General features: G+C 39.5%; 1 protein-coding gene across 10 annotated transcripts in view; it reads right to left on the bottom strand.

Moving 5' to 3' along the window:
* Nucleotides 1-1,411: 1,411 nt before the first annotated feature.
* Nucleotides 1,412-15,838, bottom strand: part of NPFFR2 (neuropeptide FF receptor 2) — a 334,371-nt gene continuing 319,944 nt past the window's right edge. For 9 of the 10 annotated variants that reach the window (XM_062198722.1, XM_062198719.1, XM_062198716.1 and 6 more), the window contains 3 exons: nt 14,875-14,974; nt 7,995-8,066; nt 1,412-6,288 (listed from right to left, as the gene is read on the bottom strand). In XM_062198722.1, the coding sequence (XP_062054706.1) occupies nt 5,460-6,288; nt 7,995-8,066; nt 14,875-14,974 (1,001 nt within the window). In that variant the 3' untranslated portion in view covers nt 1,412-5,459. The remainder of the gene's footprint in view (nt 6,289-7,994; nt 8,067-14,874; nt 14,975-15,838) is intronic. The other variant, XM_062198721.1, reaches the window with a different exon arrangement.

Consider the following 15,838-nt stretch of genomic DNA (forward strand, 5'->3'; position numbering starts at 1 on the left):
AAGATACTGTTGAAGTAGGCAGGCATAAAGGCTGAAATTGATTGGATTTGTGAACTGGAAGACCACGCCTTTGCCACGCCCCTGTGTGACCTCATGCCCCTTCCTGGCCATACCTGGATACCAACCAGCCAATCAGGTTAATTAACCATTCCCCTTTGGAAGTGGGTTAAAAGCCTGGGACTCAGTGTGTCCGGGGGCCCTTCTCTTCTTCCCTGGACTCTTGCCAGGAGGCGGGCTTGCTGTAGCTCTGCGTCTCCAGGGTGCATGGCCCGATCCTGGCCCAGATACAGGCCCAGATGGTCTTCCACATGTCTGGTTCCTGGTGCTCTGTCCTACAGAGAGACTGTAAAGCTGTATAGCTCTGCATGCATTCTTACAAACTTACTTCCAAGATCTTGAAAGGTGAATGCAAAAGACATGCCTGACTGTTCCTATAAGCCAGTCAGAAACCTTAAGGACTTCAAAGCAAAAAGGATAAGTAAAGCTTTTGCCTTTGTCTCCTTAAGGCAAACGTGCTGTACCTGCCTTTCTTAATTATCTCTGGGAACTGTTATTGATGATAAAGCTACCTGATGATTTCTATTATAGTTCTCTATACTCAAACTAAATGGGTTTATAATCTACAAAAGGGTAGCCTATCATTACCCACTATCTGGGAATCTGCAAGATACATTTTCATCTAAAGGGGCACCCCACCTACAATTGGTTTTGCTCCAGTTTGCTTATATTAATTAACAACTTACATGTTTCAGAACTCAACTTCTGGGAGTAACTGACCACACAGGGGACACAGACATTGGCAATGACTGAGACTGCTCCAGCTCACAAAGCAAATTTGTTAGATAGGATAGGCAGAGACCTCCAGACCCTGGATAGGCAGGGTCTTCACTACGTCCCTCATAAGCAGAAAGTAGTTACAAAAGAGATGATTCGAGACCGTCATCAACTCCCCTTAGGATTAAGGGGATGGAGTCTCTGAGGGGGGAATGAAGTAGGCAGGTGTCTGATTTCACTGTTAGAAGGGCAACCACAATATTTGGATTGTATGCTAATATGTTCTAGGAAAACAACTTGATGGTACATGTAAAAAGCATCAAAAATGTCCATTCTAGTAGTTTTCCTGGTAGGAATCTTTTTTTTTTTTTTTTTTTGACAGGTAGAGTTAGACAGTGAGAGAGAGACAGAGAGAAAGGTCTTCCTTCCGTTGACTCACCCCCCAAATGGCTGCAATGGTCAGAGCTGCGCCGATCCAAAGCCAGGAGCCAGGTGCTTCCTCCTGGTCTCCCATGTGGGTGCAGAGTCCAAGGACTTGGGCCATCCTCCACTGCCTCCCTGGGCCACAGAAGAGAGCTGGACTGGAAGAGGAGCAACAGGACAGAATCCGGCTCCCCGACTAGTACTAGAACCCCGGGGTGCCGGCACTGCAAGTGGAGGATTAGCCTAGTGAGCTGCGGTGCCAGCAGGAATCTGTCTTCAGAAGGCAATCACAATTGGCAAAAATGTACAAGGAGACTTCAAAAAGGTCATGGAAAATAGAGTTAACAGTTTATTTTGATGTGAAACAATATTGAAACCTATACATAGTTATTTTATAATATGCATTTTCCATAAGTATTTAAAATATTTTTTATTTATTTGAGAGGCAGAAGGGGAGAAGGAAAGGGAGAAGGAAGGGGAGGAGGAGAGAAATGTGAAGACAAGGGTTTTCAGCTGGTTTATTCTCCAAATGCTCTCTATAGCCAGGCTGAAGTTGGGAGCTGAAGACTCCATACAGATCTCCCACATGGATGGCAGGGACCCAGACACTTGAGTCATCACCTGCTACCTCCAAGTGTGCACATTAGTAGAAATCTGGAATTAGGAGTGAAACCATGAACTAAACCCAGGCACTTGGATATGAGATGTGGGCATCTTAACCATTAGGCCAGATACCTGCCCACCATGAGCCTTTAGAAGGCCCTCATATGTAAAGGGTGCTGATCTAAGTATTAGTAAGAAAAAGTATTTCTTCTTCTTGGTAGAGAGATTATGTATAAATTTGCTCTACTCTTTGTACCATTCTGTATTACTGAAAAATTCTACAAATAACAGTTATTACTTTTACAATTAGAAAAATAGCTGGTGAAGAAGTAGTTAAGAAGTCAAAACAAGTTAATCATAACATATAGATGATATTATGTAGCAAGAAAACAAAAGTTAAAGAAAAAAGTGTTGGAATGACATAGATGAGTCTCAAACTTGCTTCATCACTTTTAAACTTCATGACTTTCAGCAAAGCAACTGTTCTTAGAATCAATGTCCTCATCTGTAAAATGATGATCTGATGCATCACTCAAAGCGATCTTATAACAATAACAGAACTTACAAAAAACTAGATATTGAGACCATTAAAAATACAACTATTATTAATACCTTTTAGATTACTCAGATATGTACAATTTAGCCCTAAGTGACAGCTATTACTTATTTTCTATGATTTTTTCCGCCAATCATTTAATAGTCATAACAAAGCAAGATAAAGAAGCTATTTTCATTACCATGTTAAGGACTAGAAAATTTAGGCATTAGAATTTATTTGTTCGAAGCAAAAAGCCAGTAAGTGGTGAATCTTGTTTTATTCCAGAATTGACATACTTTGAGGCCATGCATGTTCAAAACATCATAGCTTGGCTCATTTTTTTACCTTTGTTGTCATCCTTTGGATGCAATAGGTGTGCTAAAATCTACGTGAAGAAATCTACTCATTCAGCATTAGACATTCTCCTTAAGCAAAGAGACAGATAGATTTTCCTGTGGCAGCTACGCAGTACCTATGTATAGACTGCCTACTACTGTGATCCATTCCATCGGAGACCTAACAGTCAGTAAGATCTAATTCATCATGGCATTCTAGTTGCAAGGATAAAACACAGCAATAACAGTGCAAATTAACTTGTCGTAAAAGAGGTACACAGTGCCTGGAGAAGGGAGTAATAATTTTTGCTGTAACAATACAGACTATCTGAGTGAAGTGGCTTTTGAAAATGCCTTGAACAGAGGATGGACAGGCAAATAAGAAGTGAAGCAGAAAAAAAGTAATAAATGGAAAGGCACAACAATCTAGGATGATTATCTCTATTTGACTGGGGTACAGATAACAATGTCTGAGAGATGGAACTGGGAGAAAATGCCAGGCCAGGATGGTATTTGAGTACCTACATGTTTTAGAAGGCAGAGAGCTTTTGAAAACATTTTACAAAGGACAGCTAGTTAGCCCTCTACTTCAGGAAGATGAGTTTGTCAACTGAAGAAAGCATTAAAAGATTCGATACTGAACACTAGGATGTGTTTCAGTGAGGACAGTTAGGGAGTTGCAACCATTAAGAATTAGGCAATGAGATTTAAAGGTGATAAATGCAGGGAGATGAGCATGGATTTAGTTGTGATGAGTTTCAGGTGCTGGTAGAAGATTCATCTGTGTAAGGATGACCATGAGAAATGTATAATCTCCATCAAAATAAGCTTTATTAGTCTAAGTACACCATCTGTAAGTCCTCATCTAAGTAAGTCAAGGCAAAGGAATATAAGATCAAATCCCATGCTTATGATTTCAAAATTTCCAGTTGCAGAAAACATTTACACATTCATTTACATACATATAGCTGAAGTCAAATAAAAACTCAACAATCATATTTCTCAAAACCCTAGAATACTGAGAAGTTTTCAGCTTGAACTACATAAATGCCAAGATAAAATATGAATTTCATGCCCAGAACTTATTTTTATTTGCCAAACTATTTGTGATAATTCCCTATTTTCTAGGGACTTATTTCACCCTGGGAGCAAAGCTAGCTAGCATTTACAACTATTATCTTTATATAATTATAACATAGCAGAATCCAGGGACTGCCAATTCTTTTTTTGTCCACAGTACTAATTTACTAAACCTTGAGTGCTAGACTTAAATGTTGTTCCCAGAAGGAAGCTTAGAATAATTATTCCTCCTCTCCATATACTTTATGGGAGTTTTATGATGACTGTTGAAATCTCTGATTACATGCATCACAAGAGAAGTGCTATTTCTTTGCCAACTGCTGCATCATTGAAGGATTTACCTTATTTCAGAGACACAAAGGGGGCAAAATTGGGATCCTGAATCAGCTCTGTAACAAATGTGGGTTTAGCAAGTTCATAAACTTTTGAAAACTGTAAAAAGGAAACAGTAACTCCTATGGAACAATACCATGATTTTCCTAACTGTGTACTCTAAAGAAAATCAACTTTCAGTACGAGAATTACAGGGCATTTCAACAAATTCATTGAAAAATTGAATCAAAATATAGGTTTGTCTTATTGCAATTTTTTTTTAAATCCACACATAATATGCCTTTCCTGTGAACTTTACGATGTGCATTCCTCTGTGTCCCTTTCTAAGATTTATTTATTTATTTGAAATGCAGAGTTATAGAAAAGCAGAAGCAGAGAGAAAGAGAGGCAGAGGCAGACAGAGATTGAGAGAGAGATATTGAGAGAGATTGAGATAGTGATTGAGAGAGAGATTGAGAAAGAGAGAGAGAGAGAGGTCTTCCATCCATTGGCTCACTTCCCAGATGGCTGCAATGGCCGGAGCTGTGCTGATCTGAAGCCAGGAGCCAGGAGATTCTTCTGGGTCTCCCGCTTGGGTGCAGGGGCCCAAGGACTTGGTCCATCTTCTATTGCTTTCCGGGTCACAGCAGAAAGTTGGATAGGAAGTGGAGCAGCTGGGACTCAAATTGGCACCTGTATGGAATACTGACACCTGTATGGAATGCCGGCACTGCAGGCGGAGGCTGCTACCTCACAGCACTGCCCCCTCTTTATCTTCTACAGCCTTCTAACACAGAGAAAATTAGCTCACCTATTAAATAAATACGCATGGTACAGTATCTTGTTTCTTCTAGATTGACGCAAATTTGCAAAGGACTTCATGTAATCTAATCCATTGCTAAATGCAGTTTTTAATGGAAGCAGACAAATCTATAGCCTAAAATTACAAATCCCAAATTAAAGGGAATGTTGACAAAGTACTGCAAAGCACTGCCTACTATCACTATTTGGAAGGCAAAACATGTGTATATATATATATATCTATATATCTATATAAACACATGCACACACACACATACATACTTGCACTTGGCTCATTTGCCTCATGCACAAATGGTTAAGTTGGACAAGTATGGTCGTAGAAGCCTGTTCCCTAGAAATGGATTTAACCTGGCAAATATGCATGAGTCACTGCCTAATACTGGTTATGGTCATAAAAGCACTTTGGTTCCTTTTTATTTTTTCTTTTTGCCAGAGAGGATCTCCAGTATCTTTTTTTTTTTTTTTTTTTTACAGCAGTAGAAAGAACTGAGGTGCAAAGCTAGCAAAAGCAACAACTTGTAAATATACAAGTATCACACTCAGTAGGGTTATCATCACCACTTTAGCTCTTCCTAAATCTCAATACTCTTGGTAGCTTCTCCTAATTCTCCCATCAGTGCCTGCTTGGGTTTTTCATCACTTCCTCTATCAAGCAAATTTTCCGCATGTAGGTTTTGAAATGTGGGTCCCTGGGCCAGCTCACTTGATGTGTTCACAACCGCATTGTTTTTAGCTCTCAGGGCAGAAGCTTCCTTGGGTTTGGCTCTTTTTTGGCAGAGTCTGAGCTGGAAAGCATCTTGGAAACCACGGCGGAAGTTCTCATTGAAGAAACCATAGATGATGGGGTTGACACTGCTGTTGCAAAAGGCCAGCCAGTGCGCAAAAGGGTAGATATAGATGTTGATGACGCGCAGTTCACTTGCAGAAAGGTCAGCATAGTCAGAGAGCATCATCAGAGTCCACAGGGGCAGCCAGGAGAGAACGAACAGCAGGGCCACAGTCGAGAGCATCTTAATGACTTTCTGCTTCCTCCTAGACACCTGTGACTGTTCTTGCGTATGCTGGTCTGTGTGGGGCGCTGTAGCCTTTAAGAGGGAAATCCCAATCCTTCCATACATGATGACAATGAGGGACAGTGGAGCCAGGTAGATGGTGGCGAACAGCACAGTGGTGTAGATCTTCCTCATCTTCGGATTGGGCCAGTCTTCCCGGCACCAGTAGACAGGGCTGGTTTTATTCTGGGAGTTGAGTCTCACCTGGTAGTATTGTTCCTCTTGCACATGGAGCATCACTGCAGATGGGGATATAATGGTGATGGCCAGGACCCAGATGATCACAATAATGACAAATGCCGTCCTGATGGTGATCTTTGGTTTAAAAGGGTACACAACACACCAAAACCTGGAATTAAAGGCAAATATCAATATAATCTTGGACCAAGGTGTGAAACAAATTTATTTAATTAATTCTTGGTCTGCCACTCAAATTTCCCTTAAAAACAGAGAAAATTACCATTTTTAGCAGACAGGCATGTTTTCCATAATTGACCTATGAAATAAATTTCAATTCAAACTTTGAATGAGTGGGCTACATCAGACAGTATGAACAGTAAGAACTAATCATGGTAACCACAACATACTGCACATGAACATTTCAAACTGTTTTAGATTATGTTCCGTTGGTTTGTGTGGATTGTCTCTTTAATCTGCTTGCCTCCAATTAAAAAAAAAAGACTTGTAGAAGATAAAAATCTTGACCACGCAATTGTAATATAAGTAGTTTAGCTCCAGAGACAGTTCTCTTAACTTGCACCATGTGCTCACCACAATGACAGCTTTAATGGGCCATGCACAACTGTTAAATCAGTGACAAACAATGAACTGCTTTTCCCTAAGGTGCTTGATGGTCCTCTACACAAGGTTTGTGTGCTTGGCCATGTCACTCGTTTTGGCCCATGGGACACTGGCAAACATAATGCAAGCAGAAGTTTTTCATGCACTTGCACATTGGGATTGTTCCTTTTGAAAGGTTTCCTTTTTTTTTTTTTTTTTTTTTTTTTTTTGGACAGGCAGAGTGGATAGTGAGAGAGACAGACAGAAAGAAAGGTTTCCTTTTTGCCGTTGGTTCACCCTCCAATGGCCGCTGCGGCCAGCGCATCGTGCTGATGCATCGTGCTGATCCGAAGCCAGGAGCCAGGTGCTTCTCCTGGTCTCCCATGCGGGTGCAGGGCCCAAGGACTTGGGCCATCCTCCACTGCCTTCCCAGGCCATAGCAGAGAGCTGGCCTGGAAGAGGCGCAACCGGGATAGAATCCAGCGCCCCGACCGGGACTAGAACCCGGTGTGCCGGTGCCAAAAGGTGGAGGATTAGCCTGTTGAGCCATGGCGCCAGCCAAGGTTTCCTCTTAAAAGCAAGCTTGCAAGTTCAAGTAGATCCAATGAGATGAGAGGCCAGTGGAGAAAGCTCTGGGATGTGAGAGATTGGCCATCCTGGGTGTTTCTACTCCAGCTTAGTTTCCAGGTCACTGCTGCAACACGAGTGATTCTAGCTACAATACATAGAGCAGGAGAACCATAAAGAGGCACCCAGACAACCATGGAATCATTCAAAGTAATATTATTGTTCTAAATGTTTTAGTGATTTGTTTCATAGCCAAATGAGTCTGAGTGTTTCCAATATGGGTTCTGATTATAAGTTTTCCTGACATTCCATGTTCTCTGGTGGACATGAAAATTTAATATCAGTATGTCAAGTAAGACTCATTAATTTCATTACTATTTCATTACTGTGGATCTTGATATTGCTATGATTGATGCTCATTGTGTAATTATAAAATAATCATATTAGGCAACTCTATAACATTTTTTCAAAATACTGTTATCCATTTACTCTTTTGTGATTTTCATAATGATGCTTAAAAACTGAAATGTTATTAAATGATTGCTTCCAGTGGCAAATGTTATGGCTCAGCAGGTTAAGCCACAGTTGCTACACCGACATCCCATATCAGAGTGTCAGCTTGTATTCTGGCTACTCTGATTCCAATGCAGCTTCTTGCTAATGCAACTGGGAAGCAGCAGACAATGGCTCAAGTGCTTGAGTTCCTACCTCCCACATGGGAGATCCATTTGTAGTCTCTGGGTCCTGACTTTGACCTGGCGCAGTTCTGGCAGTTGGCATCTATTAGGGGAGAAAACCAGTAAATGGACTGACTCTCTTTCTCTCTCTCTCTCTCTCTCTCTCTCTCTCTCTCTCCTATTAAATCAATCAGTCTTTAAAGTGATTGTTTCCAAGTCAACAGATTGGGAAATTTGGGACTTTAATGGCATAGTGACAACTCCAAACTGCCTTCCCCAATATCTTCCTGAAAGGACTAGCTAGCTTGGGCTGTGGCTGTGTTGTCATTCTCTGTAAGTCCTTCATGTGAAAAGTCATCTTTTCTCAACCCCCAAGGGTCCCTTCAGGCTTGTATTCAATGAAACCTCCCATCCTCCCACCTTTAAATCATAGGTAGTTTCATAGGCATGATTCTAGATTTTTTTTTTCTGTAGACTGACTAATGGGATTTCAAATATTACAGATTTCTTTCATCTATTCATTAAGTATCTGCACACACACATACACACACAGAAATTTCCAGGGGAAATAGTTTTTGCCAAAAAAGGAGAAAATACTGTGCAATAAACTTTAAAATTGTGCTAAAGCATTTGGACTTTATCTAGAGATCTATGGGTGTTCATTGCAAGATTTTACATGTCTAAGAGCAGTACCAGTTTTATAATTTAAGAAGCTTCTTTGAGCTGCTATGAGGAGAACAAATTGGACGTTGGCTTAACTGAAGATTTAAGGACTCAGTACCAAGAGAAAGGATAGTCATGAGATCAAGGTTTATTAGTAGCCAGAACTGGTAGGACTTGGAGAGTGGTAACATAAAAGTTGAAGAGAGAAGCAAGATTCAACGATAAAGCTCATGCTTCCACTTTAATTGGATGAGTAATCCTGCAAATCACTGATCTAGGAAATATAAGAAAAGGAATTGCCTTTTGTGTGTTTTTTTGAGTAGGTGGAAGGCTTGTATAGAATGGAAGTAATGAGTTTGGCTCTGGGTATAATTAAATTCAGGTGAGTTTTGGACATGCAGGTGAAGTCATCCTGTAGCGGATTTTGAACATAACTGAAATTCGGAAGGAATTGTCAGTTAGGAGGAAATAGGTTCAGGAATGTTTCCGTTTGGCTTTCTGTAGCAGCTCACCCTAATAGAAACACTTGAGGGCAAGGGCAAAGGAGGAAGAGGTGATGGTTTTGAAAACTTATCCAAATTCTTTGACCTTCATCCAAATTCTACTCCTTTGTCCTTGACTATCGCTGATGGCTCAGTTCTCATGAATAGAATGCAGTGAAGATGATTCTGTGTTACGTCTGCTGATCTCTCAGGACACAGGCCTTCACAACTCTGAACTGACGTAGAAGAAATCCAGGGGCCTTGGAGCCACTATGCTGTAGAGCCATATGGAAGGACCATTAGACATAGAATGCCTGAAAAGTCTCAGTTCTTATAGCCCCAATGTGTTCCAATCTTCCCAGTATAGGCACCAATACAAGAAACTTCAGCTGCCCTACCTGATGCCAAGGTCAATGGAGACAAGTTGTACTTGATGAATCTACATACACAACAGATCCGTGAATCTCAACTCACTAAGTAACTTGCTTTGGGGGAGGAGGCTTATTATACAGCAATATATAATGGACAGAATAGAGAAGTATACAGATGGGAAGGGATGCAGTAATTTAATGTGAATTAAACCATGCATTTTAGAATTATCTCTCTTGAGACGAGGGAAAGCTGAATAGCTCTACAGCAATTCCCAGCAGATTTGGGAAAAGGATTGCTCTTGGGGAACATTTCTGGCTTGCTGTATACAAGATCAGGGAGACTTTTCACAATGTGGATGAGAAATATAGAGATGAATATACCAGTAATTGGATATCAGGCAGAACACACTAAAAGGTACCTAAAAGGTACAAAAGAAATTGGCAGAACATGGAGCCTTTGCTACAGGAACATGGTAGTTAATTTTATGTGTTCACTTGACAGGGCCATGGGTACCAGATTCAACATTATTTCTGGATATGTCTATGAAAGTGTTTTTGGATGTGATTAGCATTTGTATTGGTAGACTCTGCCCTGTCCAATGCCCTGTCCATTTCCTGCCAATGAGTGTACATCATCCAATATAGTGAGGGCCTGAACAGAACAAATAGCAAGCAAGAATTTACTCTGATTTTCCTGCCCCATTGCTTGAGTTGGACCACCTCATCCCATCCTCTCTTGCTCTCCAACTGGGATGTATACCATTGGTTCCCCTAGTTCTCAGTCTTGTAGACTAGACTGCATTACACGACAGGTTTCCTGGGTCTCTGAATTGGAATCAGCATGTCATGGAACTTCTCAGGTTTCTTAAGAGCAAATTTCTTCTAATCTCTTTGTGTGTGTGTGTATACACACACACACACACATATATATACACATATGTCTATTTTTTATATTCCAATCCACCTTTATCCTATTGCCAATGGTTCTGCTTTTCTGGAAAACAATGATCAATAAAAGGAGTCATTGGCACAAAGTTGAGACATGAAGCCTTGGGATGGCAATATTATCTTTTCTACACTCTTTTAGGCTGATTTTGCCTCACAAATGCTCTCTTAGGCAGGTTGATGATTTTCCTCTTTCCCTTTGGTACTTACAATTAAGACTCCAAGTCTCCCATGGTGTGCTCAAAGAAATTTCATTTGCATGGGCAGCAGCAAAAATATTTTGCACATACCAAGTTCTAAAATTTTCATAGTTCAGAATCATTTTCATTAATATGCAATAATAAAAGAAAAGACTTAGAGCTACTATTTCAATAAAATTCATAAAAGTAAAGAAACACTGAAAAATATGGTTCTTAAACTCATAAACTTGATTATATAATTTAAAGTGATAGGGTGATACTGGTTTAATGTAATGAAGAATAATTCTTAAATGTTATTGATTATTTCTTTTAAAATATTTCAACCCTAAAGAAACTTGAACTTGGAAACTTCCATGTATGTTACTGCTTATAAAACAACAAGGAATTCATATTGGCCTAGTGGTTAGTTCTGGGTTAAGATGTCTACATCTCACATCTCACATTATAGTACCTGGGTTCAAGTCTTATCTCTGGCTCCTGATTCAAATTTTTGCTAATGAACACCTGCAGAGAGAGCAGGCGATAGCTTCCACCATGTGGAAGACTTGGATAGAATTCCTGGCTCCCAGTTTTGTCCTCATACCAGCCTTGGCCGTTGGAAACATTCACAGAGTGAAACAGCATATGAGAACTCTCTATTTCTATCACTCTCTCTCTCTCTCCCTCTCAAATAAAAAAATAAAGAAAACTTAAAAACAAACACACAAAAACAACCTATATAAACTATGGAGTTAGAATGGAATGTTTTTACCTTTTAATCATGAGATTATATAACAAGAACATTTATAACAATTTTACTATCTATTTCCATGCCTATAATGATATTTTCAAATCAGGAATTGTTGTCTGACTAAAATATAGTTTCACATGCTTATGTACACATTTTACTTTTTGTGATTATTAATATTTTAAATAATTTATTAAAATGACAATATTATTTTATTTTATTGCTATCATCTCTGAACAATTAAAAACATAATGAGCAAAACTAGAATTAACTCTTTTTTTTTTTGTGACAGGCAGAGTGGATAGTGAGAGAGAGAGAGAAAGGTCTTCCTTTTTGCTGTTGGTTCACCCCCAATGGCCGCTGTGGCCGGCGCATCTCGCTGATCCGAAGCCAGGAGCCAGGTGCTTCTCCTGGTCTCCCATGCGGGTGCAGGGCCCAAGGACTTGGGCCTTCCTCCACTGCCTTCCAGGGCCATAGCAGAGAGCTGGCCTGGAAGAGGGGCAACCGGGGTAAAATCCGGCGCCCCGACCGGGACTAGAACCATGTGTGCCGGCGCCACAAGGTGGAGGATTAGCCTGTTAAGCCACGGCGCCTGCCTAGAATTAGCTCTTAAATAAAACATATTTAAAACACAATGTGAAATATAATATCCCTAGTCATATCAAAGCAACCTACCTCATCCAAAGGATAAAAGTAATCCTTAGTCATTGATTAATCTGACTTTTAAAATTTTTCAAACATAGTGAAAATATGAAGAAAATGTAGTATATATCAGTGTTACTGATATTAAAATTTAACAAATGCTAAATGTTGACAATTTGTCAAATTGACATTATGTTTTTAAAAGAAATGAAATGTTGCCAGTTGAAATCCTCTTGGGAGGCATATCTAATTCCATCCTTCCTCTCTCCAGACATTCTGAAGTGACTAGGTTCCCCTCCTGCTTCCTCCTGTGCATGTTTTCATGCTTGTACAGCCTTAGTCCACATGTGTAATTTTTTACATATTACAAAATGCATTATATTCTACAGGTCATTATGCAACCTCTTTTTAAGAAATGTTTTTCTTTTGAGATGTATGTGTGCTGGTTTCTGTTCATCGGTTGTAATCACCATAAAGTTTGCCCTTGAATAAACAAAGCAAATTTATTGACTGATTGTAATGTCATTTATTTTGTAAAAGAAAGACCAATGTTAGTTTAAATTTGTGTTCAGGTGGTATGATAGAAACAGTGAAAAAAGAATTTAAGGATATTTAATTACTAAAGATATTGTGGAAATAAATAGGATAAGCTCAGGATTCAAGAGGAAAATGCAAATGATATTATAGCTTTCGTTCATTCTAAATATATGCAATTATAAACTAAGGTAACGAACGAGCATTTGGCACAGCAAAGATGCTACTTGGCATGCCTGGATCCTAAATTGGAGCGCCTGGGTTTGAGTTCCTGCTCCATTCTCTATTTTGCCTTCCTGCTAATGCACACCTTGGGAAGCAAAGTGATTACTCGGGACTCCATCACCCTTATCCCTCTGGATTCAGTTCCTGGCTCCTGGATGTCACCAGGCCCAGCCTCACCTCAGCTGATGCAGGCATCTGGGGAGTGAATCAGGGATGAATGAGCTCTCTCTTGTGTGCTCTCTCGCTCTCTCTCCTCTCTCTCTCTACCTTTCAAACAAATACAAACAATTTTCTGAAAAAATAACTAAGGCTTTATAATAAACATTCACATAAAACAATAATTTAGTAGCAGCACTACTATGTATTAGTAGTAAAAATAAATAAATATATAAATAAAATAATTTGGCATAATTATAATAGTTGTAACAGGATATCACAGTTAGATATTAACTTCTACAACATATATTTATCAATTTTAAAGTTTGTATCTTTAGCAGATGGTGATTAGTATCTGTTGAAATTCTATTCTCTATAAATCAAGATAAAATGATCTACGTGATAGTTTTCAGAAATAGATTAAAACATTATGTAAATGATAGATTAATAGCAAAAATGGAAGTGATCATGTTGTTCTTTTGATGTCACAATTTCGTGGCATCTCATATTTTTAACTCTGCCCTCTCAGTCTCTCTCTTTAGACATACACATACACACACATGCACAGACATGTGGACACATACACACGCTAATGAATTGCTTCATTTATTAGCCCAGGTTCACTTAGGAAGACACCCTATCTCCCTGAATTGTTTATTCCCCATCCTCATTTACTGCTTTAATTCATGTGGACACCCTCTCCCATCTGTGTTTTAGAATTACTAAAGTACTTACCCTTTCTATAATCTCAAACTAATCTAGGGCACTTCTTTTGCTGCTGGTTTGTCGAAAATAAAAAGCTAGTCATTATTGCCCCATTTAAAAGACTTCAATATCTTTATCTTCTGAACAAAGTTTATACTTCTTACAATGGGAGTTAAGCCTATTGGTAATCCCTCCCTTCCCATTTGCTTGGCCTAATGCACACTCCACTACTCTTTTCCAGCCTAACTGCCTTGCTACGTTTCTCTGGACACATGCCTGGGACATTCCCGTCTTAAGAGCTGTCTTTCTGGCCGCGCTGCGGCTCACTAGGCTAATCCTCCGCCTTGTGGCGCCGGCACACCGGGTTCTAGTCCCGGTCGGGGCACCGATCCTGTGCCGGTTGCCCCTCTTCCAGGCCAGCTCTCTGCTGTGGCCAGGGAGTGCAGTGGAGGATGGCCCAAGTCCTTGGGCCCTGCACCCCATGGGAGACCAGGAGAAGCACCTGGCTCCTGCCATTGGATCAACGCGGTGCGCCGGCCGCAGCGCGCCTACTGCGGCGGCCATTGGAGGGTGAACCAATGGCAAAAGGATTATCTTTCTTCCTGAGTTCCTGGTCTCTGAAGATTTAGACCAAGATCAGCTATCTTTTGAATCCACTGCTTCCTGTTCTGACAGGTAGAATTCATTATTCTGTCCTGCATAGCTGTTACTTACAAGATCCCTATTAGAGAGCACTATTTATAGTTTTTTTGATTAGCTGAACATCTAGTACTTATATGCTTTGCTCTTAAAGTGGTAGCTATTGGGGTAGGCCCTGTGGTGTAATGGTTAAAGCTGCTGCTATTGGTATTTGCATCCTATATCCCAGTGCCTGGGATTGAGTCCTGCCCCTGCTTCTGATTCAGAAGATCATGGTTCAAGTACTTGGGTCCTTGCCACCCATATGAGAGACTTTTTGAGTTCTGGGATCCTGGATTTGGCCTTGCCCAGCCCTGGCTGCTGTGGGAATGTGGGGAGTGAACAAGCAGATTAGAGATCTCCGTGTGGTTGTCTCTCTCCGAGTGTATCTGTCTGTCTCTCTCTGTCATTCTACATTTCAAGTAAATAAAAATAAATGAACTTCTTAAAAAAAGAGGTCAATATTATGAACACAATTTGGGTTGGGGAAGAAGTACTGAAGCGTATTCAGTTATGTAGCATTCTGGTAAGTTGATTGCAGACATGCCAATTTTTCTGGACTCTGAGTTTGGTGCTGACTCACCTGTCTATTGCTATTGCAACTAACGTGAAGACAGAAGCTGCAACTGATATTCCCTGGACCAATCCACTGATCTTGCACATCGTACTTCCAAACGGCCATCCTGAAAGAGAAATGCAACAGTCTTTGGAGAGATCATGTGCTTTTTTAAAACTAAATCTCACATAAAATATGAACAGAAAGGTATGAAATTAAGACTATTAAAAGTGTTTGCTGCATGATAGCCTGAGAACAATTAATGTTTTCCAGTATTTTCAGAGCTTGGCTTTTCAATGCACTAATAATAATGCCAAGCTTACATAGAAATCGCTACATTCTAGACAAGGTAATAAGCATTTTATATGTATTTGCACATATAATCTCAGAACAAGCTTTTGAAGCCTCTATTATTCTCTTTATGATATAGATCAGGTAACAAAAACATACCTTTCCACAGGTTGTTAGTAACTAATCAAAGATTTTGAACTAGACAGTAGGATTCTAAAGTCTAAACCATTAATTCTCAGGTAATAATGACTTTTAAATGAATAAAATTGTCAGAATGCCAGCTTTTTACTTTTTAAATGTGCCCAATATGTAGTCTGTTTGAATTATTTCATAACTAAATCTTAGCTACTGGAAAATCTATTAAGTAAATTAGTAAAATTTTTATAGCACTTTGGAATTCAAAACCTACTTGTTACTACAGGATGTAACAATATGTTTCTAACAAATATTCTGGGTTGTCAAAATGTGATTATTACATATTTTCATATTTTTTAAAATCTGCAATTTATTTTTCTATATCATTTTCATTTAATTTAAAATATTTTAAGAAATCTAAATAATTTAAGCATGTCTACAAAACAATTATCTTTTGGTTTTTTTTTTAAAGGTTTTTATTTATTTATTTGAGAGGTAGAGTTACAGACAGTGAGAGGAAGAGACAGAGAGAGAAAGGTCCTCCTTCTGTTGGTTCACTCCCCAA

Source organism: Lepus europaeus, chromosome 8 (assembly GCF_033115175.1).
Source record: "Lepus europaeus isolate LE1 chromosome 8, mLepTim1.pri, whole genome shotgun sequence".
In the NCBI taxonomy this organism is placed as follows: Eukaryota; Metazoa; Chordata; class Mammalia; order Lagomorpha; family Leporidae; genus Lepus; species Lepus europaeus.